Genomic DNA, 27814 nt, shown 5'->3' with positions numbered 1-27814 from the left:
CCTGAGTTTGAAAGTGAGAGAATTCTGTGCAAACATCTGAGACTAACCTTGAGTTCAATAATTAAAACTCTCATGAAGTCCTTGTAAGACTTTAATGATCCAATAAACAGTATATAAGAATAGACAATTAGAGGGGAACTCCTGCTAGCTTTTCTCTTTCTTCCACCTTTGTGGTTTGAGATTTTATCATTAAAGAAGGGGGAAAGTGCTTTGTTCCAAGGCTCCCTGCTCTGAGGACTCAGGGAGTTTTGAACAGTTTCAGGTTTGAGTGGGAGACACTAGTTGTGAATTAGGTGGAATCCACGTACTCCAGGTCACCTATAGGTTTTTAGTCTTGCTGTCAGAGGAGTTTTTAGCTCCGAAATGAACACCTCATGCCTGCAACTGGAATTAATATCCCTTGTACACAACTAACCAAAGCTGGGCAGTGGCATCTCGGTCTTGCACAGGAGGTTCACTGATGAGAATATATGTTTTTAAACCTGTTTCTTTCTCTCGCTCTCTCTTTTTTTTTTTTTAACCCTCAAGACTTTAAATTCATCTTTACTCTAGTTTTAGGAGAGTGGGAAATCTCTCCAATCTACTGTTGCTTTAATCTCTTAAGATTGTTAATGCTGATCCCTTAATAAAGGCATTAAGGAGGAGGGGAGGGGTTAAAGTAAGTAAAAACTGAGGCAGGGCTTCTAGAATGAGGGCGGGATGGCTCACGTTTTATTCAACTTTGAGAGTTGTCTGGAACATCACACACAGCATTCTGATACACAACTATAAGTCACTGGCTTGGCCTGTACTAAATGGGCCAGGGTCAGGGAGTGGTGCGTCTCAGTCTGCCTTTTCTTCTGGTCCTGAAGACAGCAGATCTTGGGAAGAGCCCTCATGGCTTCCTCAGAGAGATGCTTGGAATACATACATGTATTCTAGGACCTGCCTCTAATAGCTTCAGAGTTAATGCTGCCCCAAGCCATTTGAAGGAAGTTCATTTAAAAATAAACCAAAGCACAAACTGAAAACCTCAACCTGACAAAACTCAGCAAGAATCTATATATGGTGTTCATCAGAATTGCAGCAGCCTTTAGCTCTCATTTCAGTGTGCCCTTAGATTTGTGGCAGCTTTTTCAGAGCCCCATTCTTGGCATATAGGCTGGGTTGGGGCAGAGGTTAGTGGAGCCCAGACCTGTCCTATGGGTCCTTTTCCATGTTCTGTAGGTTTAGAAGTACATTGCACCCCACCTCAGCTCTTGAGTGAGCCCAAGTGAGTCAGCTCTTCATCGCAAAGAGTTGTATAGCTTGTTTGCTTGGATCAAGCCTGCTGGATCGATGTCTTGCAGTCTTTCAGCAAATATTTCTTGAGAATCAGTTTCTTGAGGGCTAGGCACTGGAGACGGAACCTGATCAAGAAATGCCCGGTCTTGCCATGTCTCTCTACCTCTGAGGAGGGGAGGGGGGTGAGGTTGAATCAGTCGCCAGTGGCCAGTGATTTATTCAGTCATGCCTCCTGTGTAATGAAGCCTCCACAAAAATCCCCAAAAGACAAGTTTCAGAGACTGTCTAGATTGGTGAACATGTGGAGATTTGGAGAGAGTGGCACACTTGGAGAGGGCATGGAAGCTCCATACATTGCCCTGTGTATCTGTTCCATCTGGCTGTTCCTGAGTTATGTCCTTTTATAATAAACTGGCAATCTAGTAAAGAAAAAATAGGAGAAAGCCCAGTTCTTGTCCTTGGGGAGCTGACATGAAGAGAAGGCAGACAAGCAGTCATTGCAAGTTCAGTGCAGGAGGCCACAGTAGCTCCCATAGTGGCTCCCAGGACAATAACCTAACTAGGAGCAAGCCCTCAACAGGCACGGAAAGGCCAAGGAAGAGTTGGCCAGGCAAAGGAGGGCAGGTAGGGACAAGTGTTTGAGACCTACACACCATGTGCAGAGTCTTAGAACAATGAGAACAGGAAGTCATGTGGGGGAACTGCTGGAGGCTCAGGATGGCCGGATCCTAGAGGGTGAGGCTAGAGGGCCAAATGGTCCAAATCAGAGGATCCTGAGGAGAAACACATTGGGGGATTTAGACTTCTTCCTTAGAGCAGTAATAAGGCATTGCACGCTCTGGGTAAGAGGAAGATTTGGTCAGGTGTCCTTTATTATTGGGAATACTTCATCTATTCAAGTGTTGAATAGCTTCTAGATGCCAAGACTGACCAGAGTCTTGCCCTACTGAAGCTCACATTTTCCTTTGATGGCTTTCCATTGGAGTGACCAGCTCTGAGTTTGGCACAGCCTTTAAAAGAGAGAGGAGGGGTGAAGGAAAGTTTCCTTATGAAGCAGGCAGACAGCCCCTTACTATTGAAATACTGTGCTGGTTCCAACCAGTGTTGCTCAGGAAGCACGCCATGGAGTGAGTTTGCAGAGATGAGGTTTTAATCCCAGACTAGCTTCCTGCTGTTTCCTGCTTGTAGTGAATAACAGTCACGTTTGGGTTTTGTTTTTTTCCCGCCACTAAAAACCTAGCACTTAAGAAAAGTGATGTCTGCTGGAGCAAAATGTGGGGTTTAGAGTTTATTTACTGTCTCAATTTATCCTTCTCTTCCTGTTTGTGAGCTCTTGGTTCACTGAGGGTAGACTGTAAGTTCTTTAATCATCCAGCTCATTTTAAGATGTAGTGTTTTATGAATGGAGAGAGGTGTTTTTCTTGATTGGCCAGAGTACCAGTGGAAGTCTCTGTTCTGAGCCAGTCAGAGTGCAGCTTGTGAACCCCAGCTCTGTGAGGGATAGTTGTGTAGAATATCCACATGTCTCTGGGGACGTGACAGCAGTGACACTGTTAATCATTTGGTACAATAGGAGTAAACCGAAGAGAATGCTGTAAACAGGATTAGTGTCCTGCGCTTAAGAATTAAGTGTCTCAGGTTTGCCTTCATGACTGGAGTTGATGGGAAGGTTACAAATGTATGTGGACACTTGGGCATTTATCTAGCTGCAGGGAGTGGACGGGGCAGTCCTCCCTCCCTAACAGTGACTTGAATGCTGATAGCTCACATCCCTCCATCCTGCGGTGCTGGAGCTAGGGTTGTCTGACTAGCAGTCCCCCAGCAGTTCTAATCAATATTTAGTTCAGATCAATATGCACGCATTCATTGCTTAGATAATAAGACTTAACCATTGAGCATTCTGATGGTTTTGTGAGTGCCCTGATTATTTAAGAGTTTTCTGTGCTGCAACTTTAACAGATGTCAGCATCTTACAGTTATGAGGAAGGTAAGTATTTTCTTCTGGTCTGTGTTACTGAGCCCATCTTATGGCAAGAAGAGAGGCTGCTGGAGCCATAGAATTGTCAGGGAGTCGGAAGGCCTCTGCATTCTTCTACATCAGCCACCAGGGAAGCTGTGATGTTCCCTTCCTGGGAAACCCCAAGGTAGTGTGCCGCAAACTCTGTTAATTTTGAGTCTGCACTCCCACAGAGATTGGCTAGGTATTGTGTAGGAGACTGGCCCCAGAGAAAGTCCCTGACTGATCTCTCTCTTGCCACATCTTGATGAATCCTGTGGCCTTTGGAAATGCTGCCCTCATTTTTGTCAGGAGAACCCCATTCACTGTAAATGCCAGCTAATCAGTCACCACCCAGCCAGCATTTGAGGGCCTTCCAGGAACCAGGCAGGGTGGTAGGTTTTGGAGATACAGTGGTGAGCAGAGTAGCCTGGTCCATCCCATCAGGACAGGTAAGGAAATAGGTAGTGGTGATACAGTGTAACCAGTGCTGAGATTGGGGAAGCTAGCTCTAGAATGTTTAGAGAAATTGTATCCAAAGTGGCAGTTAGGTTGGAAGGAAGGGCTAGAAGCTGCATTTGCAAAGCACTTTATAAAGACTGAGAAGAGCAACTGAACATACTTCAGTGGTGGCTGAGGTTCATTATAAGGGATTTTTTTGCTGGGCTCAGGGGCCACTGCAGGAATGTCTACTGAAGAAACAGAGTGGGTCCCCAGTTGCTGAAATAGGCATAGTGGGCCAGAGCTCACCAGGGCCTTGCATGGAGTCTGGACATGGGGCTGCTCCATGCTAGGCTGGGACTGGGGGCCACATGGCACAGCTACTGCAGGAATGCAGAGGAGGAGCTCCTTGATAGATCTCCATCACCAGAGGAGGAACTGGGTCCATTGGTAGGACTGCTTCAGACTGAGGGCTGGAGAGAGCGTTCCAGACTGAGCAAGTGACACGTGCCAAAGGGTGGAAGGTGGTTTGCTGTGCAGCAAGGCGCCAGTTAGGGTGCCCTGTGGGCTAGGAATAGAATGGTGTGGTAGGTAGGATGGCCCTTTGCCTTCCTCATCTCTGCTGCTCCTCCATGTTTTGTGTCCATCTTATTCACGGGATCCTCACAACCAGGCTTATCATTTGTCCTGTGCTTTGAGGACAGGTCGCATTGTCCTTATCACATCTCCATTGTTGGGAGGCCTGTGGTCAGAGACCTGCTTCTCACTTGATCCTGGCTCCTCTTTGTACAGTCCCCTTCCCTAGTGTGTCTCAGAGTGAGCTTTGGGTTTCTGCAGAGAAGGTTTATGTCTATTGTGATTGATTTGTAGTTAGAGGTGTTGCAGAGATAAAGACCACAGAGATCCCTTCAGGACCAACCACAGAATCTTCATTTCCTGGCCTGGTAACAGTCAAAAAGACAGCCAAGTCATTGTTCAGTGATGAACGATACCAGGGTTGCCAGAAGACCTATCACTGTCTTCAAAGCATGTGGGGCCCTCTACAGGGGTGAGGGCTTCTGGTTTGCTGAATAGGGTGCCCTCCTGGAAGGAAGGACAGAGCTTTGTCAGTTTGACAAGGTATTATTGCTATTTCTCCTGTGAGCAAGGTCAGTGCCCTAAAGAGAAGCTGAGTGTGTAAAAATCCACTTTCTTTATGATGAAAGACCGTCCATCTCTCAGAAAAGCCTGGATGCAGGACATGGGTCACAGTCAGGTTTGACTGGTCACTCAGAACCTGGCTTCAGGGCTACCTTTCAGGTTGGTTTGTCATGTTACAGAGGCTGCTGTTTCCTCTTCTTCAGAGCAAATGGCTAGAGGACATTTCTCAACCTTTCTTGCACTTGGGTGTGGCCATGTGACCACGTTCTAATCAATGGATCTTGGTCAGAAATGGTGTGCCCCCCTTTCAGACCTGGTTTCTGAAAGCCCCCATGAGTTGTCCTCCATGGCCTTTTCCCTTCTGTGGTAATGCTGGCAGTTGTGCATTGAAGAGTGGTAGGAGTCTGGATCCATGAATCATCCTGTAGAGAAGCACCAGCCAACCATGGAAGCCACTTGGAACTTTTCACAAGTGAGAAGTGAGCTGTGGGGCTATTTCTTATAGCAGCTAGCCTAGAATATATAGTCACTAAGTGGTGGAGCCGTGGCTCGAATCAGGTCAGTCTGACTTTGGAATTCAAGTTATTAAGCATTTCTGTCACAGCCACTCTCTTCCCCCCACGTTGGTGCCTGACCATAGCTCCCCATGTCCCATCGACCTCTAAAGAGCAGGATGGACCTGGCACATGTATGGGTTTAGCTGGAGACTGCACAGGTACAACATGATTTTCCAAATGATGTTTTAACATTGCTACACATTAGTGGATGTCATGAGGCTGCACAGTTTAGTAGAATTCTTCCATAGCTGTGGCTGCAGCTTGGAGATAGTTAGAAGTGTAGGAAGAACACGAGGAGTGGCAAGGAACAGACTCTCTTGAGGACGGACCCCTTAGGATGGGGATAGAGACTTGGGACTTCTCTATTTAGAGAGGAACCTGACGCCAGATGAGACAAGAAGATGTTCTACCAGCATAGTGGCACTGATGTTTATGATCTTTCTTGGGACCTGGGGACCTTTGGATGAGTTGACTACAGCACCTGGCATGGAGTAGCTTGAAGCTGAGTCGATTTGAGGAGGTAGGCTCACAGATGTGTGCTAGGATATAGGCTGTGAGAACACAGAGCAGTGAGCAATTCCAGTCTATGGTCAGGACCAAGAAGAGGGGTCATGTGAATATCAGTTTAGCAGGTTGGCAAGGGGACAGAGGGTGTTACAGGCAGGAGAAGCAGCATGTATAAAGACATTCTGGACACAACATCACAGGTCAGGAAGTCAGGGGCAACGTGGGCCATCTGAGCCTGGGCAGGGGTGGCAGGAAGCAGTGCTGCAGAAGTGGTTGGAGGATGATGTTTGTGGCTGTCTCGGGTGATGGGGAATCAGTAAAGTGGGCAGAGACCTCTGGTGTTCATGGAGAGACTGGTGCTGGGGAGGACAGGTGAGAAGTAGCGAAGAGCTGAACCGAAGCAGGGAGGGCAAAGAGAAAGGAAGAAGTTTGAGAAGTTATGGAAGTGGGTTCAACAGAGCCTGGCTAATGACTGGGTGCTGTGGAGGTGGGCAGGGAAGTAGGGACAGGTTGACTCCTGCTTGGTAGCTTGATGCATGATGTTGCCACCCCTGGGGCTGAGATACCCAGAGGAGTTCAGGTGCCTTTGGGACTTACAGGGTAGTCAGAACAGAGCTCTGGGACTCAGCAGCCAGGTGTGTGCTGGGCTGGGGACCTGGGAGTCACCAGCATGTTGACCTAAAGACTCTTGGCTTGAGTCAGAGGAAAGCCCTGGAGGATTACTTTTAAGGAATAAATGTGTCTGGGACTCATCAGGTCCCTGAATCATGGCTTCTCTCTGAGGCAGGACTTTGTCCAATTCCCACAAAGGCAGCCCCAAACATACCCTTACAGGTCTGTCTGGAGACAGAGCTGGAGTCTGTGCTCCAGTGAGAACAGGCCTGAGCTGTGTTAGTCATCACTGACCACAGGCCTCTCCTGGAAGAGGGGAAGCACTCAGATCTAAATGCTCTTGGTCTAAAGGCATTGGGTTGGTCTGTGGAACACATTTGTATTAAAGCAGAAGACTGCTAGGAGCCCAGTTACAGCTTTTTCCCTGCAAACAACATGTGCACACATGTATACACATACTATTTCCTGCTCAGAGTGAGCATGGGCACCTGTTTGCAGGGAATGTTTTAAAACAGAGCTCATTACAGCAAGAAGTGGAGCCAGCTATTTGTCTCAGAAAAACCAGACCCTCCTGGGACTCTCTTTAGTGCTTGTGGTCAATTAAGACTTGGTGCCCTTCTTGACAGGGTGAAGTACGGGGTTCTCATCACAGAGGTCATGAGCCCCCTCTAGCATCCATCAAGAACCAAGGCTTGAGCCCCCTTAATTCTAGTGGGCCTGTCCACACAGCTGCCCCAGAGTGCCCAGGAATCTGCTCTCTGCTGTAGTGGCCATCTCTGTCAGCCAGATGGTCTGAGATTATCCTGATGTTAGTATGGACCAGGCATGTCTTGAATGTAGGGTTAGGTGTCAAAATAACAAGGACTCCTAACTCTGTGGCCTCCACGTGGACTGTTAGAGCTGGAGGGGCCCACACATCACAGAGCCTGACCTCAGTTTACCGAGACCTATCTATTTGGTTCAGTGGTCTGAGCGTAAATGTCTTCTAGGCAAGGCTTGTCTGGTGCCCAGAACAGGCTGAGGCCTCTTGACAGCCCCTCACCCAGCACCCTGCACTGGCCTTTCACAATGACCATTTAAATGACTGTAGGGTTAGTTATTGTTTCTCTTCCCCATCAGCTCTGGGAGAGCAGGGACCATATCTGTCTCATGAACTGCTGTCTCCAGTCCCCAGCATAGTTCCTGAAGTGAATGCATGAATGACTTGAATGCATTTAGCAAATAGCTGTGACCTTACTATGTGGTGCTCCATTAGGAATACAGTCAGGGGCAGCCCTCTGAGACCTTACAGTATGATGGGAGAGATGGGGGCAGTGTTGTGGCATGAAGCACATAGGAGCCCAGAGGATGGAGCAACTCAGTTGGAGTACTCAGGGAAGAGTTAGCAGAGGGCAGAAAAGCATGAGGGGTAAAGGAGGTTCTGGCAAAAGGGTATAGCCACTGCAGAGGAGGGCGTTTGGGGGACTCCCCTATGTTCACGTTTAGACTGCAGGAAGCACAGGTAAAGCTGGGTGGGTGTGCCAGGCCTAGATTTCTAGGGCATTGCACGGCAGGCCAAGGGTCCTGATTTTATCTTGGGAATTGTGGCAGCAGAGAAAACTGTAAGACCAGGGCCACAGCATTTTAGGCTTTGCATGTACAAAGATAGCCCAGCCACCGGAGGGCAGGTGGATTAGAAGAGAGTGTGGCCTCTGGTGAGAAGACCTTTTTAGGAGACGCTTGTGAGCATTTGGTTAAGATAGTGGTGACCTAGATCCAGTCACATTCGGGGTGGAGGAGAGAAGATCCCACAAAAGGTGCTGAAGAAGGGGCTTTTGGGTTGGGTATTGGGAGCAGGGGCAGGGAAAGAACTCTCCTCCGTCTTCTCTAAGGACAGGCGTGTCTAGCAGTCTGGAAGTGTTCAGAGGGCCTCTTACTCCAGCCTGGACTGTCCACTGAACTGAACTCTTGTGAGCTGGTCTTGCCTCTCACAGATAAAGGACCATTAGGTAGAAATGCTGCTTTCATCAAAGAACCTAGATTCCTGCTTTACATTTTCATTCTAGGGGCAGGTGACATAGTTTTTTCTTTCATGAAGGCTGCAGCAAATTATCTGTCTTGGTCTCAAGTGTATGAAAATACAATTATTAAGCAAGTGTATAGATCGTAGCCAAGAAATCCCATTTTCTTTTACATCATGTGGCATAAAGGCAAGGCACTTAAGAGCAGTCATTGTCAGAGTAACATTTAAGTGGAAGTGGCTGATAAAATTGATGTCATGGTATAAAAAGTGAAAAGCTAAGCCATTCTCTTTTCAGGGGCCGAAGTGCATGGGGGGACTGTGTAAACTAGACTCATGGTGCTCAGTGGCTGTAGGCATTGGGATCTGCTGGCAGGACCCGTTTCTTCCAGGGGTCAGAGTGCACTGGGGAGGGGGAGATGCGCTGTCCCCAGTGATCCTGACTGGTGCCCCTCTTGCCTCCACAGCGTGCTTACTGATCCATCTCCAGGGCCACGGCCATGTCGAGCCGGGGTGGGAAGAAGAAGTCCACCAAAACCTCCCGGTCTGCCAAGGCGGGAGTCATCTTCCCTGTGGGCCGGATGCTGCGGTACATCAAGAAAGGCCACCCCAAGTACAGGATTGGAGTTGGGGCGCCCGTGTACATGGCCGCTGTCCTGGAGTACCTGACAGGTAAGTGTGCCCGAGTCACTGTGGACACCACGACTTTCCAAGGATTGATAGGACCTTGCTAGTTTCATATGTTTTGAAATTTTTCAAACCTACAGGAAATTTACAAGAATAGTACAGTGAACATTTTCACCTAGATTCATCAGTTGTTAACATTTTGTGCTGCTTGCTCTATTTCCCTCTGCCCTGTGTGTGTGTGTGTGAATGAGCACACACGAATGTTTATTTTTGGCTCTTACCTATCATACAGTCTGTTTTGAAATTTTTTTTAATTGTCCTAAATGTCCTTTATGATTTTGTTCCCTTTTCTTTCCTAATCCAGGATCCATTTCAGGATCATAGGTTGCATTTAGCTGTCAGGTCTCTCTAGTCTTATTTAATCTATAAAAGGATTCCCCAGCTTTTAAGTTTTGTTTTAATTTTTGATCACATAGACATTTTTGGAGGGCCTGGGCCATTCGTTTTGCAGAATGCCCTTTAATCTGGGTTGATCTCAGGTTCAGGTTGAATTCAGGCTAAACATTTTGATAGGCGATTTGTGTAAGTGATGTTGAGTCTTTCTCTGGCATCACATCGAGAGGCAGCTGACGTGGGTTTGTCCTGTCACTGATGCTCTTCATGTTGGTCATTCGATGAAAATGGTGTCTGGGTTTCTGCACATCCTGTATCACAAACTTTCACACAGCAGCTTTAGCATTCCTTAATGATCTTACCTGAATCAGTTATCACTGTGGTGGTTATAAATTAGTGATTTTTCTATCATTTATTAGTTGGCGTTCTTCTGTTAAGAAAAGCTTTCCTTCTGCCCCTTTTTTTTTTTTTGGTGCTATCAATATTGGTTTGTGGATTTAAAAAATTAAGTGGGTTATATACTATCATGTCATGACTTGTTATGATACTCAAACTGTCTCAAATTTGACCTTTAAGCTGGTTTTTATGTCTTTTTGCTCACTCTCCATCAGTTTCTGTACGTTTCCTGCTTTCTGACATAATGAGAGAGTCTTGTCTCCCCTGAACTTCCCCTGCCTCAGTTTTGGAATCAGCCATCTCTCCAGGGGGTCCTTGGTCCTTTTCCCAGATATAATCTTATTGGTGGTTCCATAGCAACTGTGGGAGGCCAGCTGGGCAGGGATACCATCCCTCATTTTTAGTAATGAGAAAACCAGCCTCAGTGTGTAAAAAGATTTGCCTGGAGTCACATATAACCGGAAAGTACTTGAGAAGAGATGCACATCTTGCTGCCCTTTTATAATTTTTTCACCACTTTTTGCTCTGTGTGTGATCAGGATAGGTGGCAGGCAGGGGCAGCCACCTCTCTAAAGCCAGAAAGGGGAGACAGCAAGACAAGCTGCCTCTTCCAAAGGAGTGTGGTCAGACAGCCAAAGAGCTGGGTCACTTCTTGCTTTCCCAGGACTCTCAATAATTCCAGACCAAGGTTTCCCCCACAGAGAACACAGTCATGAGGGTTATAAAGTTTTTATGTTCTGTTAAAAGCATCTAGGCATGAAAAGTGATTGGTGTTACAGTTGTGAGACCTTTGCATATATTTGGAACTTTAACCCTCTGCTTGTCAGAGACTTCTAGGTGCCACGGCTGGTAGCGTGAGCTAGGTGTGACTCTTCTCACTATGCAGATGAGGAAACAGGCCCAGAATTTGTGTGGCACACCCAGGAAGACCCTGTGTAACACTGTCGATCGGGCAGGGAGACCAGGGGAGAAGTCCTTAGATAGGACTCAGAGGACATTTTCTAGGTCTGGCCTGGTAGTTTACATGCTGTGTGACCCAGAGAGAGTCACTTAACCTCTGGACCATAATTTCCTTACAACTCAAATGAAGGCAATAGTCCCTGCTTCACCAACTCCAGGCTGCTGTGAGATCTTTTTTGGAGCATAATGGGAAAGCTGACATGATGTGGAAACTCAGATAGCCTGTGTTTCCTGGTTCCAAAATGCTCCCATGTCCCTAGCACCAGAATGACGCTGGAGTATTCATAGATACTGTCATCAGGCCAAGCACAATAGCAGTTTCATTTCTTTCATCAAGCTTCCTCTTTTTAGTTTGCAGGGTGTGGGGTGGGAGATACCACTGCTCCATCATGTCTGAGGCTGCAGCTGTCTGCTACACGGACTTTCTGTCCATTTTCCTTATCTGTGCCTGGCTGGCTCTGAAATGGAGCATAGCGCTCATGAGGTCCAGGTCAGCAGGTCCATTCTCATGGGGGCCAGGCACCTTGACCCTGCACTCATACTCACCATGCCTGTCCCCCGCTGTTACGAGTGCAGTAGTGGTCCCAACGGGGTGGGTGGTAGGAATGGTCAGGGCAGCCCAGTGCTATAGCTGGACAAGTCACTCGAGGCAAATCCTTACTCTGGCATTAGCCACATGAACTTCTGTATATTAGAGACTAATACATATTTTTAAGTTTTACCAATTCCTTCCAGCAGAGCTATAGTTAGCTTAATCTGAGCCATTTCCTCTGCCTGCATGCAGGGCTGAGTCATTGGCATGACCCTTGACTAGTACCTGCCCCTGATGTGGTGCCTGGCCTGCATGATGGGGCCTTAGGGTATGTCCAGAGCCATTAGCGCTGTGCTTGGTCACTGCTGTGGTCACTTGTGTTCTGTTGCCTGATGGGTCAGGAGCTGAGCTCCAGGGCTGGGTCCAGTGAAAATGCTGCTTCGTTCCACTGGTCAAAACAGTGCTGCCCTCACACTGACAGCTCTCGGGAGGTGATCTGCCCTGAGCCCCTTGGGCTGGAATGTGTGAACATGTGGAGAGTTGGAAGTCCTGGGCATCTGCCTTCTCAGAACTTTGGTTTTGGTCCCTGAGAGAGAAGTAAAGGTGGACAAGCTCGCTTTCTGCTCTGCTCTTGGCTTTTGTTTCACTGAAGACCCTTTCCCATTTATTCTGCATGCTTACTGAGCACCTGCTGTGTGCCTGGCACTGTGCTAGGCTCTGTGTGACAGCACAGGGATGATGGGGACAGAGATGGTCTCTGCTCCATGGAGCTCACAGTCTAGTCTGCGAGAAGGAAGCAACCAACTGAGATGGTTACTGACTGTGATGAGTGCCTGTGGAGGCTGTAAACAGGCCAGGGGCTCAGGCACCTGGGGTCTGGCGATGAACTGGTCCAGGAAGGCTTCTTTGAGGATGAGACATCAGCTGAGACCTAGAGAAGGAGACAGTGCCAATCAGCCCTGCGAGGGCTGGGAAAGGGGCTCTGCCACCCCCACTCACCTGTGCACAGCACACCTGCTGGGTACTAGCTTCTTTTCTTCCCATAGTTTGGAGAAGGTGTAGGAAGAGGGAGAAGCCAGGGTAGCGGCTTTCAGGCAGCTTAGGGCCAAGTTAAGGATGTGATCCAGACATCATGCTCCAATACAAGGCATCTGAGGGAAGTACCATCCAGTTAGCAGGTACTCACTGAGAGGTCCCTTGTGTCTAATACTGGGATACAGGCCAGAATAAGACCTCTCCCCAGCCCGAAGAGCTTTGTCCAGAGATAGGTACAAGCAAGAGAAAGGCAGTGATGGTGCAGGACCACATGTGCTGAGAGTAGGTTTCAGAAAATGATTCCTGGAGGATGCTTGTTAACCAGTTAACCAGAGTTACCCTGCCTGTCTAGTTGTCACCTGAAGGGTCCTGTGGAGGCACTGTCTTCTCTAACAGGTGGCATACATAATTGCAGGCATGGAGATGGGGTGTCACATGATGCTCTGCTGAAACGGCCAGGCCTCCTGCCATCAGAAGGCCCCAGTGAAGAGATGAGGAGGGGTTTGGACACTCCGGGGTGGCTGAGCTGCAGGACCCACCTAGGGCCAGGTAGCTCTGGAGCAGGAAGCTGACATCTCTTTGGTGGCCAGGCCTGGAAACCACTGGGGGTGCCACGATATTCAGTAGAAATCGGGTAGAGGCAGCAGAAATCAGGTGGTTTAGAGTGTGGACCTTGGTGTGGGGCCAACGTTTCTTAATTGTGGCCTTAGGCAAGTCATTCACATCTCCAAGCCGCAGTGTTATTATCTGTGAAATGAAGGTTACAGTAACTGTGTCATGGGTTATTATGAGATGGAAATGAGAGAATACATGTGAAGTTCTTTCCCGTGCCAGCATGGTGTAGGTGACCAGGGGCTAACTGTTAACGTTAGGGTGAAAGCAGAGAGGAAAGAGTCCCAGTAGTCCTGCTCCAGTGCTGAGGTGACTGCCCTTAGGGAGGGTGATGCGAGCTGTCACTGCCCACTTGTGTGTTGTCCTTTCAGTTGATCAGAGCTCGCTGGGCCTCACCAGGCACTGCAGAATGTCTTGGCTGTTTCAGGACTACTCCCCCTGGTTTATTTCAAGCTGCCATTTGACAACTCCTCCTAAAGCCTTTATCACCCTCAACACCAAGATGCCTTGTTACCATACTCTTCAGACTGGCGTTGAAGGACTCTTCTGTCCTGAGCTCCTGGCACACTCCTGAAAACCTTCTTGAAACATTTTCTGTTTAGCTAGGAGCTGAGCATGCCCAGCCCCAGGGTGTAAGGCCAGAGCTGAGACCAGGCTAGCATGAGAGTACCTGGACAGTCAGCAGCCCCTGCAGGCCAGGGGCCATCAGAGCCTAGATAGATGATCCTCTGTAAGAGCAGATCTCCAGGGATGAGGGACTATCCAGGTACTCCTCCCTGGGGTCTCCTCCAGGCTGGGGTGGCTGTGGGAGGAGGTTGTGGCCTTGCATCTTGCTCTGAAACTTGCAGCTGGCATCTGTTTCTCCCCTTGGGTGCAGAACGCAGTGATCTGCCAGACTTAAAAGGAAAAGGCAACATCTGGAACAAGCTTGAGTCTGGTGATCAGACAGCTCCTTCCCCACATCTTTGGGCACCTGGCTCGGCAGCCCTGCTGCCTCTTCCCAGAGCTCCTCCTGAAATGTGATGCTGTCTGCGGGCTTGTCAGTGCCCCAGGACCGGCGGGCCTGGCTCCATTCTCCATCCCCTTGGTCCTTGATCTTCCAGCCTCAGCGGTAATAGTAGCCCCACCTCTTGGGATTGCTGTGGAGAGCTATATTGCATCTTAAGAATTTAGCCGACATTAGTAGTAAACATTCAAAAAATGATGGATAAAAATAAGTATTATTATGGGGAAACTAGGGTAGTTTCTTTGAGGCATCATCTTTGCTCCCATTTTCCTGTGGTACTTTTAAATGATATTACAAGGGAACTTGACTTCAGCTCAGAAAGCCCCTTTGGAGTCTCTCCCCTTTGCCTAACACAGCACTGCACGATGCTGGAAGGTATAGGAGATGTGAAATAAGAAACACATGACGTGGCTTTTGCTGCAATGGAACTTTCATTGATGTTGGGGACATGCAGGCCCACAGACCAGAAAGGGAATAGGGCAGGTATCTAAGGGGTGAATTAAGAGCAGTCGAGTACTACAGTGAAGGTACTGCTGGGCATGAGCAGTATGTAGAAGAGAAAGAGCAAACATGCTGTGATTTGATGGATGTAGAGCAGTCTGGGTTAACATTGCTCAAACTGTATTCAGCAGAACCCAGGTGTTTGGCAAAACTTAAGAGGTAGTCCACCAAAACATGGCTGAAATCAGGAGACGGCTAGATTCACATTCCCTCTTTTGAGATGGATATATGAATAACTTTGTTGAGTTCCTCAGTAAAGGAACTTGTTTTAGTTTGGAAACCACCGAGAAACAGCTTTCTTGACTGCAGGACTTTTCAGAGCCTTTAACACACTGGTGTCCCCGTGGATCCCCAAGAGAAGGAACTGTGATATGCAGTGGTTCCCAAACTTTTATCACCAAGCCTTTCAGGGGACACAATACAGTGTGGGTTAAGCCATGAGAAATGTCACCATGGGGAGTGCAAAGTGAAGAAACAAAGCCGAAGGCCACCATGGAAGATGCGCTTTGGCCTGGCTTATTGTGGTGTTGAGGGGCAGAGCTTGGCTCATAGATAAGGAAACCTAGGTCTGCCTCCTCCATACAGGACCAAGCACATTAGAAGGTACATCAGCATTCACTCAGTTCACTTAGCAGAGCCACTGAGGCAAAGACCCAGGAAGGGCCTACCACTCTCAGGCCTGTGCTAGTCACTGAGATACAAGACAGAGGTCCTGCCCACGGGACTTACCCTGGAGGGAAGTGCCTTTGGAGCCACTCACCCAACCCCAGAGAGAACAGGCCTGATTTCTGATCATCAAATCTGAAAACCTGTGTGATGACATCTTTTTCTTTTTCTGGTCCAGAAATCCTGTTACATAGCTTGATCACAGAGCTTATTCTGCCAACTTGCCTCCTAAAGCGTAAACATGTTTGTACAAATTGAATCTATTCTCAGAGGATTTCTTGACAGTAAGGAGGCCAGGAAACCCTGGGTGCCCGCTCTCAAGACTGAATGTTGACACCTTGTAATAATACAGACCCTCCCAGGGTGACCACCATGAGAAGTCTGCTGATTTGAATAACTAAGCTCTGGTATATTTAAAAATGTAATGTCACAGTATTATTTTTCTACCTCTTATGGATAAGGCCATGGCTAGATTTTTTTTTCCTGTTTTCTTTGGATCTAATCTACAAACTGATGAAGTCATGTGGATTTGCATAGTCTTAATCCCCCACTCCTTTTCTGTTTCCCCAAGCTCTGTCCCTCCCTCTGCCCTCTGTTTCAGACCTTGGTCTTCCCTCTGCTGTCTGTTGTCAGTGACCAGGACCTCCACGCTCTTCTAACAGGCATCCTCTCACAGCAGGCCCTCCAGTCTGAAGCTGCCTGCGGGTACTTCATTAACCATGGTGGAGTTTATAGGGTCAGCTCCTGACCTGGGGAACAAATAGGGTCCACCCGGGGGGGCACTTAGGGCCTTACAGCCACTTAACAGACTGGATGAGGCCCAGCCCTCATGCCTGACTGCATCCTGTAAGAAAACCCCAGGGAGAAGGGGTGGTGGTTAAAAAATACACCTTGATATCTGGTTTTGGCTAAGAAAATGATCATCTTCATCCCAAGTTTCAGCTTGTTTGATTTCTTATCTGTAACTCGGGTCAGATGTTGCACATCCCTTCAGTGTTAGTCATTGGGCTGCACTCCATCCTTGCCCCCATCTGTTGTAGGCATAGTACAGAGAAACCTCCTCTGTTCAGCAGTACGTCCTGTTACACAGATAGTCGTTTCAACAAACATCCATCACACTTGGCATTTCTGGCCTAGGAAAGAAAGGATCCGACAAGCTTGGAAGATTAGGGTAGGCAGAGCCTGCAGTTGGCTCTGTCACTTACCTGACCTCTTTACCACTTTCCTATCCAGGACACCCAACTGTGTCCTGTACTTACACAGCAAAAAATAGGGCAGGAAGAAGAGGACAGGCTGGCTCTGTGATGCTTCAAGGCTCTCTGAATTCCTTTGTCTCTTGCTTGTTTGTGTGACCATCTTACATTTGACTAACACTTGAGGCCAGGACCCAGCTAACTCTTGCCAGCAACTTCATGCTTTCCTGGGGCTCTCAGAACCCCACAGTACTCACTGTTCTGCAAAGCCCTTTACCTACTGATAGGGAGAACTAGATTTTAATGAGGTGGAGGGTTGCAACTAGGAAAATGTTAGAAACACTGAAGTTGAAACCCAGTTTCAACTGGGTACCCAGTGTGTGTGGACTGTATTTAAATGCTTGTTCCCTTTTTGGGTTGTGTGAGTAATGTTTGAAAATTTGAGAATTTAACCACTTATAATCTCACTGTCCAGCGATAGTAGCTGGCACTGAATGCCTTTTATGTGTGTGTGTACACGTGAAAGAGAGATTTTAGTCTAATTACTTGTTTTTATTACTATCTGCTATTGACAATCTTCATTGATAGTTAACCAAAGAAAAACATCACTGTATATGCTCCTACAAAGCAAATCATGAAGTAATTAAGGGAGAGCTCCATAGTCAGTCCCCTCAGCCTCCCAGGGGATTCTGTGGTTGATGAACATTCAAGGAGCACTTGAAAAAGCAGCAGTTTAGCATGACGTGTCAGACAGTTTCCTGGTGACTTACCATGAGATGACCAGCCCGTTAGCAGACCCAGGTTGCTCAGACCTCAGGGCTGAGGCCAGATGTGGAAAGTACTAAGGAGTGGAGTTCTCCAGTGCTTCGCGACCCCCACAGGACGTGGAGGTGGCAGCCTGGCTCGAGGATGTGCTTGTCACGGGGCACATGAATCTGCGAAGCTCAAAAAATGAATTTTTATCTGGTCCTTTATCCGGTCCTTCTAAGAGGCCATGAGGTTGTCCAGGAGAGTGTGACCTGGGGCCCCTTGCAACAATTGCCCCATGTCCCCTGCTCTCCTGCTGCTGGGGGTTGGACCTTATCACTTGGATCAGAGAAAGGAAAGGCCTCATTGCTTTGTTTTACAGATATTTTCTCCTGGTCTGTGACTTATTCTCTTAACAGCGTATTTGACAAAGCAGAAGTTTTTTCCTTAATTTTAATGAAGTCCAACTTTCAGTTCATTCTTTCACATATTGTGCCTTTAATTGTTGTATCTAAAAAGTCATCGTCAAACCCAAGGTCATCTACATTTTCTTCTATGCTGCCTGCTAGGAGTTCTATAGTTTTGTGTGTTATATTCAGGTCTGTGATCTATTTTGAGTTAATTTTTGCAAAGGCTGTTAGAGCTGTGTCTAGATTCACTTTTTTGCATGTGGATGTTCCAGCACCATTTGTTGAAAACCTCTCTGCTTTCTTGAAGATAAGCTGTGTTGCCTAGGAAACCTTAGTGGTCAAGGAGTCTCACTTCACGATTTCCCGTTGAAGGGTGATATGTAACTTTCATTTCTGCCATCGGGGTCTGCAAATGCATAGACCAGTTCCCTAACAGGGGTTCTGTTTTTGCTTGGGTCAGTGGAAAAGCACAAAGCCCTACAAAAGCCTGATTCTGGATTCAGGCAAGGAAAGATGTGTGACCAAAGCTGGGTGCCTCTTTCATCTCAGACCTTCCATCTGGGCTCACTTTACATACATCCTTTAGAATTTCATTTAGTGAAGTCTTTTGGTTATAAACTTTCTTAGGCCCTGATTTTGAACATGTCTTTATCTTCTTCATAAAGCTTTTAGCTATTATTTCTTCAGTGTCTCTATCGTAGTCTCTTTCTCCATATGGAACACAAATTGAACATATGTTAGTGTTTTACTCTGTGTTCCATATCTGCTCGTCTCATTCATATTTTTCATTTTTGTGTCTCTGGATTACTTTATGGGTAATTACTTCTGATCTGTCTTGTAGAGCTATCTCTCAGTTTAGTAATTCTTTCTTTAGCTGTATCTTACCTGCTATTTAATTCAGTCACTGAATTTTTAATTTTTAATTTTTTTTTAATGTCTAGAAGATCTGTTTGGTTCTTTTATGAATCTGCCTGGTCATTCTTTATAATCTCTTATTTTCTCTTCATTTTCAAAATTTTCTTTAAATATATATTACACATATTTTTTTATGTATTTATCTGAGTAATTCCAATGTCTGAGGTGTTTATAAGTCTGTCTGTTTTTGCTGGATTTTGAGTCATGGTTCAGAAAGCCCACTTCTCTTCACGACTGCAAAGGAATTACGTCATGCTCTTGCTTAGTATATTTATGGCTTAATTTTTTACGTTTTTATTTTGACCCATTTGGAATTAATCCTGATCTATAGTGTGAGAGAAGGATGGACTTAGTTTTATTCCAGATGGTTACCCATTTATCTCAACACAGTTAGTTGGATATTCCTTCCTTTCCCTGGTGATCTGAGATGCTACCTTTACCATATGTGAAATTTCTAGGTTAATTAGGGCCGTTTCTGGACTTTCTTTTGTTTCATTGGTCTATCTAGTTATATACTTCATAATATGTTTCTCATATCTAGTAGGCCTTTTATTCTCTTTTTATTTTTGCAGAAAGTAATTATTTTCTTCATTAAGTAATATATACTGATGATAAAATTTGCATGTTCCCAAGGGACATGCAGTGAGATGTGCATTTCTCTCCCTGCTCTTTTGCATACCCAGTTCTCCTCTCAGAAGATCATCAGTGTTATTAGTTTCTTATAAATGTTAGATATCTTTCTAAAGATAATCTTTTTCTCTCTTTTCATTTCAAAATAAATCTAGAAAGTAAAATTTCAAAAAGTAGGGTATCATGAAAATGGGTTCATGTGATATGTAGAGGCTGACAGTTATATTTGAGCCAAAATCTGAGGATGGTGGTTCTACCTCAGAACTCCCCCACCATCCCTGGTCCCCTCAGCCAACCTCGAGTCCTGACTTGAGACTGTGAGGGGTGGCCTGCCTGGATCGTGGACCATCCTGGGCCTGCTTTCTCCTGAGATGACAGCTTTGTAGTTCATACTGCCTGCCATGGATGCCAAGTGTTTGTTCTAATCCTTGAAACCAGGCCAGTGCCTCAGAGAACATCCCTCACCACCACCTGAATGCTGTGGTGCTTATTCACTTGTTCAGTAATTCATCTGTAATAACCTGTTTGTGTAAGAGTTTCCAAGGTCCGACCAGGTACAAGGTGCTGAGCTGGGAGCTGGGGGTCAAAGGAATTACTGTTGAGTTCAACAGATTTGTATTGAGTGTCTTTGATGGGCCAGATGTCCCAAAGGACATACTAGGGAACCTCAGGACTGGGAGTATGCCTTCTCCAACCCTGCCTCATCACTGTGTACTCAGCCCCCAGCACAAGGGCAGACACTCTGCAGCTGCTCAGCACATAGGTTTTTGTTGAAGGGTAAGAAGACCAGTTAGAGGAAGGATGAGTTTCTGGAGGAGGGAATATTGGTAATGGCAGATGCTTCCAGGAACTGGATGAGGATGAGAGCTGAACTAGACTCCTGGATTTTTTAATGATGCGTAATTAGGATTAACACCAGGGCATCGTGGGCCAGACCTGCCTGAGGAGAGGCAAGTGGCAGGCAGGGCAGCTGTTGGTGGCAAACAGGAAGGGTTTCAAGAGCTTCTCTCTCACTCTTGCTACAAAAAGGTGTCTCAGCTGTACCTTGAAAAGCAGAGGAAGCCAGGAGCTGCCCAACTGATCAAAGTAGCAGCATCCCAGATGGGTGCTAGAGGTGCCCCCAAGTCCCTCTGTGAATGACCATCAAGAATGGCTTTAAAAGAACTACTTACTTACTTACTGAGAGGAGGAGGAAGTGGGTAAGAATGCTACAAATATCTCTTCTCCCAATATCTTCCTGTTAAAATATCAGCAACTAATAAAACATATTTATAGTCCTCTTACTTTCTTTCCCTGCCTAAGGGTGCCTATGTCAAGTCAACGCAGAATAAAGTACTGTGAAAGCAAAAAGCCACTCCTCAGAGCTATAAATAAGTTCCAGCAAGAAGACAAACCCAAATGGTACCAACCACAGACAGCCTCCCTCCATCTCCCTGCTTGTCTCTTCCCACAGCCCCCTCTAGTTCTGGTTGCCGAAAGATGACAGATACACACTCTCCTTGGATTTGCCAGGCTGCTCAGCCAGCCTCCCTCCCTTTCTTCCTTTATCTTCCACTCTACCTGCTCCCTTTTTAGACAAGTGCCTTCCATCTAGTGGCCAGAAAGCATGTGTTCCCTGGTACTTCAGGAGGCCTGTGGGGTCTACAGAAGGACATGTGTCGAATGGCCTTTATAGAAGACATTTATATACATCTTCTTATAGAAGGAGGCTCGTTCTCTGCCAGAGCTAACATCTTGCCTGCAGAACTGTGAGAAGCACGTGGAAATCCAAGGCGTCTGGGAAAGGCTAATCTGTCAGCTTCCCTTGCTGTTGATATCCTGCTTGATGCCCCCTCGGGTCATTGGTAACTGAGGTAGTCTTTGGTTAACGTTTCTCTGTTGTCTCTGTAAATCTGAATATTGACCGCTGAAAGTCAATATCTGCTGTTCACTTGGAAAGTGAAGGTCCTTAGCTTGAGTAGAGTTGTTTTCTTTGCCCTCCCACCTCTGCCCCAGGCAGGTCCTGGCAGTCTCTCTCCTAGATTCCGATTGTGGCTCATCTTACCATGATCTTGGGGGCGTGGAGGGCCATGCTTTGCATGCAGAAACGGTGGGGCAGTTTAAGCAATGAAAACACATGCCATATATTGAGCACTTGCTGTGTGTCAGGCAGTGGCTGAGCCTTCATGTCTGGTGACCCACTGAATCCTCCGGCCACCTTTGCTTAGGAGGGAGCTGGCTCAGGGAGTTTAGATAAGGTCTCCAAGGTCGCTCAGCACAATAACTCATCTCTGAAAGAGTATTTCCTGTAGGTTCTCATTGGAGCTGAAACCTTAGCAGTTAAGAGGAGAACCTCGGGACTCAGGATCACTCAGTACACTTTGCATCTCCTCTACCTTTGGTGGACATCTCAGGAGGATGGGATTCACCCAGCCTTCCAAGGCTGGCTCCTGTCTTCGACGGAGCCATGGCCTGGCTGAGGAGGCAGATGTGGACTCCTGAGAGGGGCGGGCCCTGCACAGTCACAGGTGATTACCGGAGGGCATGTGGTATAGGTGTGCCAAGGCTGGAGGCAGTCCTATGGCCTGGCGCCCGCAGAGGACAGGTCCTGTGGAATTGGACTGGGAGGACAAATAGTCCCTGACAGGAAGGAGGAAAGTCGAGAGTTTGTAGGAAGGAGGCATGTGAACACAAGAGACCCAGGTGATGACCATTGGAGTGATGTGTGCTAGGCCACAGGGAGGGGCCATCTGGTCAGTGTGGGAGGTGCTGGCTGTTGCAGCAGCAGGACACAGAGGTCCTGGAAGAGAAGCACTCAGATGGCCAGAGGTGGCCTGAGGGCTGCCATGAGGAAAGGGAAGGGCAGTGCCCGGTTGAGTGTGAGGAGGCTGTAGCACTCAGTGGCACTGACGGTGGACTGGAGGGCCATAAGGTTTTTGCCCAGTGTCCCTTCATTGTCCCCTTAGTGAAGAGGAGGTGGAATCATGGGTGACAGAGCTTAGGCAAGTTCTTAGACATGTGGCCCTTGGCATTGGGAATCCACTTGGGCAGACAGGGCCAGGGCTGGGCTATTAATAAAGTGACCCCAGGAGTGGCAGCCCTTGTTCATGAAAGAACCTGAAAAGTCTCCATGTGCTCAGTTCTTTTTTTCCAGAAGCAAGATAAGGCGCTGGAACAGATGTCAAGACAGGAGGGTGCTTGTGGCACACAATTGCCAAGGCCTGTGGGGTGGCATATAGCATCGTTGCCTCTTGCCATTTACTCTGCGTTTTCAGTTTTTTATATTTCGAAAAGACAAATAGTGCACAAGATAAAGTCAAACGGCGCAAAAGAGGATAGAGCAAAATGTCTCCCTCGGATGTGGTCTCTGGTTCCATCCTAGGAGGCAGAGCCGTGCCACGTCTCTGAATGCATGTGTAAGCGCCGGTGCCAGGCGTTCCCCTTCCCTTCCCCACGTGACAGCAGCTCACCACGGCACTGCTCTGGTTACTTGCCGTGTAAAAGTCCATCTGGGAAATGGCACCCTGTCAGGGCTCTTTAAATGAGTTTCCTCTTTACACTCTTCAAATCATTGCATTTCAGCAGACATCCCTGACTGGTCACCCTTTCCTGAGATGAATTAAGAACAAATGGCTATGATTTTCCATATCAAAACAAACATACGTATTAACCATTTCCTTGCATATTAGTTTAGAGTCCTTGAAAACAAGTGAATGGTGGGAGAGGTCCTGCCGGCTGTCGCCTGGCCCTGGGTTAGAGCAGATTCCTCTGGCCGTCAGCCTTCCTTCTGTGGTTTTGACTTGCGCTGCCTCAGACCTTTGGTCCTGCGCTGCCATGCTACACCCTGCTGGGTGGGACAAAAGCCCCAGACCCCATCCCCAGGCAGAGGCTGTCTGTGGGGCCTCCCTGGGTGCTGCATAATATCAAGGCAAGTCTGGCAGCACCGAGGTTAAGCGGGTTCAAGTGCATTTTTCAAACATATGTAAACTGTTAAGTATAACAGCAAAGGGTAAACTATCAGGGGAGGAAACACCAGGTTTTCTGTATTGCTTCTCTCCTCTTCCTCTTGGCTCTCACCACATCCGTCTATCCACCTAGCTAGCTGGCCAGTTATTTTGACAGAGGAAACTGAGGAAAAGAAAGTATAGTTTCCTCCTCCCAGAAATCAAGCCTGCTACACCATTTTAAAAGATAATGTGTGTGGTTGTAGCCTCAGTAATTGTAGTTTTTGTTTACAAGTGTTCTAAGCATGTAACTTGGTAACTCGTTAATCCTCACAAACCTAGAGGTGACTTCAGTTATCATCCCCTTTTATAGAAGGGGACCCTGAGGCTCAGATGGGTCTTGACAAGTCTCACAGCCCATTGCAGGAGCTGGGGTTTACACCCAGGCTGTCAGACAGCACACCCCCAGCTGAGCTGCAGTGCCATTCAGGGCTGAATGCTGAACACAGACCCAGGAGGTGAGCTTACACAGATGTGCTGGAGATTTGGGGAAGGAAGAGGAAGTTTTCACGAAAGGCAAGATAACACACATGGGGCTGGGTTGGCAGGTTAGCTGAAGATAGTGTTTGCCAAGAATCATAATCTCTTTTTTGTTAATGTGTATAATGCAAAATTACTGTTTTTTTTTTATTTTGCAACATGAAAAACAATTAGTTTTAGAAATTCTCAAATTAAGCTGCATTTCTATTTTATTGGGAGACTTTGTGGGGGAGGTGGGAAACTGGACCAGATGCTGTTTCTTGGACCCTCTAGCTCGTGGGTCCTGAGGAGGGGTCTATAATGTGGGCTTAGCAACAGTGGACAAGTTAATGTCAGAACATCTGCAGAAAAGCTATAGAATGGCTCATTCTTATAAATATACCTGGTTTTCTGCAGAGAAAATACCTCCTTCAATTACTGCTATAGGTTTTATTTTCTCTCTGGAATCCCTGGTTCCTCTGAGGCCCCTGGGACAGGCAGACTGGAGAGCTTTGCTGTGGCCCAGAGGTGAGGCCCCAGTGGTGTGGGCTGACAGCTCAGCGGGCTTCAGACTCTGCCACTTATCTCTCAAAAAGGTGGGATGTGGGCCGGTGGATTCTGGGCTGCCGAGGGAGTTGGAGGAAACTGTGGTGCAGTCAGGAGGCAGGAAACTCTTAGCAGTCACTCTCCGATTGGGGTTGATTGGGTTAAGGCCTTCCGGAATGGTGTAAAACAGTTCTGAACTCAATGAACTGCTGATGGCAGCCTGATGAATGGAAAGAAATACAATAAACAGATTCCTTGTCATGTTGTTGGCTTTGTAGCAAATATCTGTTTTCTCCTTGGGATTACGTGACCATTTGCTTTTCTTTGATTTCTGGTTGTTATTTTCACTATTTCTTTTGTGAGAGGAGGCGCTTCAAACAGTTCTGTAGAAGCCCCTGACTCTTCCCCTTGCAAGACTTGTGTTTAGAGTTTGGCGCAGCCTCCACATGTCACCTGTTAGCTGTTAGGAGTCTAATTCTGCAAACCATGACTTCATCTCCCTAAAGGAAGATAGACAGAATGCTTCAGTACAACAGATAGGGTTCAGTTCAAGACGTTTGGATTAAAAAAAAAAGGACTCTAAGCCTTTGGTCTCTGGATGAACTTGGAAAGCAGACCTGTCAAAGGTATTCATGTTCAGACAGCTGGGCTGTAGCTGAGAAGGCTGCCAAATAATGCCGGTATTCATGGCTGTGGGAATTTTGTCAAGTGGCCTTAAAACAATCATGTTCAATGAGGCTGGGGAACGTTGGACCCAGGGGTGCCTCTGCTGCGCTTGCTGCTCTGACAAGAGAATAAGATCGCCTCACTGGGCCAGGCCAGACGGCACCAGTGGCTCACCACTTGCCAGAGACTGGCCCTCCACTTGCCAGAGACTGGCCCTGACCAGGAGTGGGACCCAGAGACACTTGGGTGTTTCGCAAGTTAGAGCTTAAAACAAGCAAAAAGTTCTTAAAACAAAAAATTAGCTCACGAACTGGCCAGTGTAGCGCATCATTCAACCTGTCCTCTGTGCAGTGTTTATAATTGGAGAACCTCACCACACTGAAGGTCCTCCCCAGAGCTGACCACATGTGCTTTGGGCTCCAAACCAGTCTCATGTTGGTCGTTGGTAATAAAATTAGACTGTCACTAGCCAGGAGGACTTGGCTTGAGGGGGTGGAGGGCCTGGTAAGGGGTTTGTTTCTTCTCCTCCTAACTGCTGTTTCCCAGTTTCCTTCTCTGGTTTCTTATAGATTCTGTTTGTTTTGTTTAAAGCCTCCAGGGCTGTGGCTTCTGAAAACTCCCTCCAAGGGAGGATCCAAGTGTGGAACTCTGGAAACTGAAGAAAAGAATCTGTGCCTGTAGATGTGGTGCTTTCTTGGTTTTCTTTCTCAGAATCCATTTTCTCTCAAAGCAGCCAGAGGCAAAAAAATTTAGAGATGCACAAAGCCTTCCAAGATACAAGATGAGTCAAGTGCCAGAAACCTTCCTCTGTAGGAAGGCATGGGTTCCATTCAAGTGGAGGCAGAGCTGAAGCTGGCCCTGGCCTAGCCTAGGAGGTGGCCCCCCTTGATAGTGGGGGTGAGGGGCCCATCCCTGTGGGCATGGGGTGCAGTGGCAGGAGCCCAGGCACAGCATGAGCCCGGGGCCTCCATGAATTTGCTCTTGTTGTCATTTGCAAAGCTGAGGATCACTTACCAGGAAGGAAACTTAATCAGGAAATCTCCTTTGGTGGAGTGTGCCCTGCCCCAATTCCTCAGCACTCAGCACCCCTTCTCCCGTCCTACAGCAAACATGCCCTGGAGAGCAGATGGGAACTGATCCATCTTGTTGAGTTGCTGGCATTTTGCACCTCTCCTCCCCACTGCAGCAGGCAGCCCTCTTTTAGCCAGGGAAGCCCTTTACGATTGCCATTTCTAAAAGTGGACTGAGGTTTTGTGTGGGGGGCGGGTGTTACTGAATGCTTGGCAAGGGGTGAGTTCGTGCTCTGGGTTCCTGCTTTTGTTCACAGCCAGAGTCTGTCCTCCATCTTTCTGGGCTGTGGTCAGTGGCCGCAGCCCTCTGCTTGCCGCAGTGCAGGGGAGGGGAGGAGCATGGAACACACATTCATAAAAGGTGTGTCTCTGAGGTGCTCCGGCTTGTGTGTCCCTTGATGAAGGAGTTGCTATGGTAACTATCCACCTGGAAAACATGCAGGAGTAAACAGAAGATAAAGCTCTTGCTCAACTAGTCAAAGTGTGAATCTCTACCCTTCTTTGTTACCCTACTTGACACAGCTCCCTCCCTACCCCCCAGGACTGAAGGTCCACTTTTTGAAGGTAGTGGGTGGGAGGGCCAGTTATCTTGGCCGTTGAAGATCAAAGGTGAGATGGGATTTTGCAAAAAGGAAGGAGTCCTGGCTTTTCTGGCTCTTTGAAAAAGGCAGAGGAATGACACAGGAATGACACCCAGACCCAGCTCTTTCCAGGGAGTTGGAACACTCCTCACCCCGCTCCATACACCTCTCCAGTCCCTCCACATCCACCTCCTGGTCACTCCCAGGTGGCTCCAGTCTGGCATCCCTGAGTCCAGGCTGAGTCAGCAGCAAAGTGAGCACAGTCTTTGAAATTTCCGAAGTGTAGAAACTCAGGCTATTGGAAATTTCACACAATGTGAAAGTGTGGGGGTGGGGCAGGGGGGAAGCTAGTGGAAGTCAGGGGGAGCTCCTGGAGAATGGATCTTCAGATTTCTCAGCAGTAAGTGCTGCTTAGAGTTCGCTGCATTGCTTTACTTCCTTGTGTTACATACTGCCTGTCCCTACCCAAATCAGAGGCCCCCACACACAGGGAGTCCTAGGGACCCCTCCCCACCCTTCAGGTCTTTGCATTCATCACCACCATCTTCCCTGCACAAGAAAAGCTAGGGCAGTACTGCCAAAAATAAAAAGACCACATCCCTCTTCCTCCACCCTCATCAACGGCCACTGTGCCTTCCCTTGGGGAGAGCCTCCACCAATACCCCAGGCAGGAAGAGGAAACAGGCCACCTCCACCTTCCTGAGAAACCAAAATTTCAAACGATCTTCTTGCCAAAGGGGTGGCTTAGGGCAGTACTGTGGGTTTCTCTCTGTCTTTCTCTCTCTTTTAATGAGGGCCAGATAAGGGATTCTAAGCATATTATGGGGGAAAAGGTTGCAGTCCACCAACCTCCTCTGTATATTGTGGCTCTGTAGATACTGATGACCCCATGTTTCCCTGTGGCCTCAGAAAGTGGAGGAAAACTGGGGAGGCACGGGGGTGGTAAAGGCAGGAAGCCAGCCAAGTGGGCTGTAAGTCAGCAGTGCCAGCTGCCCCTCTCCAGACTTCCTGCCACATGGGCTCCAGCCCAGCACCAGCCGTGGCTGGCTCTCCTTCCTGTGCCCTTACTCCTAGGGTCTGTCCTCCTGTTCGTCAGACTCCTGCTTCACTTCTCCACAGGTGGGAGTTGGACAGTAGCATTGTAGATGTGCCGCCTCCCACATTAACGTGGGAGAAGGGAGGCCAAGCTGGGCTCGCGTCTGCATTCATGGCTCCTGGGGCATCCCAAGCACCCTTTTTCGCTTGGCCACACTAAGCTTTCTCCTCTGGACATTGGGACACACAGCCACTGTCAATTATAAGGAAGCTTCAGTGAAACTGCCAAGTGGGCCTGTACCCAGGCCATATGGGGAACCACCCTATTGTGACTAA

General features: G+C 47.7%; 2 protein-coding genes across 15 annotated transcripts in view; one reads left to right on the top strand and one right to left on the bottom strand.

Annotated features, from left to right (window-relative positions):
- LOC106729437 (translation initiation factor IF-2-like) overlaps positions 1-9017 on the bottom strand; it is a 37876-nt gene extending 28859 nt beyond the window's left edge. Inside the window, exon 1 of the mRNA XM_032468654.1 lies at positions 8992-9017. Within this exon, the coding sequence (XP_032324545.1) occupies positions 8992-9017 (26 nt within the window). The remainder of the gene's footprint in view (positions 1-8991) is intronic.
- Positions 1-27814, top strand: part of LOC102515341 (core histone macro-H2A.1) — a 76645-nt gene that overhangs the window by 1144 nt on the left and 47687 nt on the right. For all 14 annotated transcript variants that reach the window (XR_004318718.1, XR_004318719.1, XR_004318720.1 and 11 more), the window contains exon 2: positions 8983-9187. Coding sequence is in view for 9 of the 14 variants with exons in the window: in XM_032476791.1 (XP_032332682.1) it covers positions 9016-9187 (172 nt within the window). In the remaining 5 variants the exon portion in view is untranslated. The remainder of the gene's footprint in view (positions 1-8982; positions 9188-27814) is intronic.

This window comes from Camelus ferus, chromosome 3, assembly GCF_009834535.1.
Source record: "Camelus ferus isolate YT-003-E chromosome 3, BCGSAC_Cfer_1.0, whole genome shotgun sequence".
NCBI classification, from domain to species: domain Eukaryota; kingdom Metazoa; phylum Chordata; class Mammalia; order Artiodactyla; family Camelidae; genus Camelus; species Camelus ferus.
This window is presented reverse-complemented; position numbering and strand designations above follow the sequence as displayed.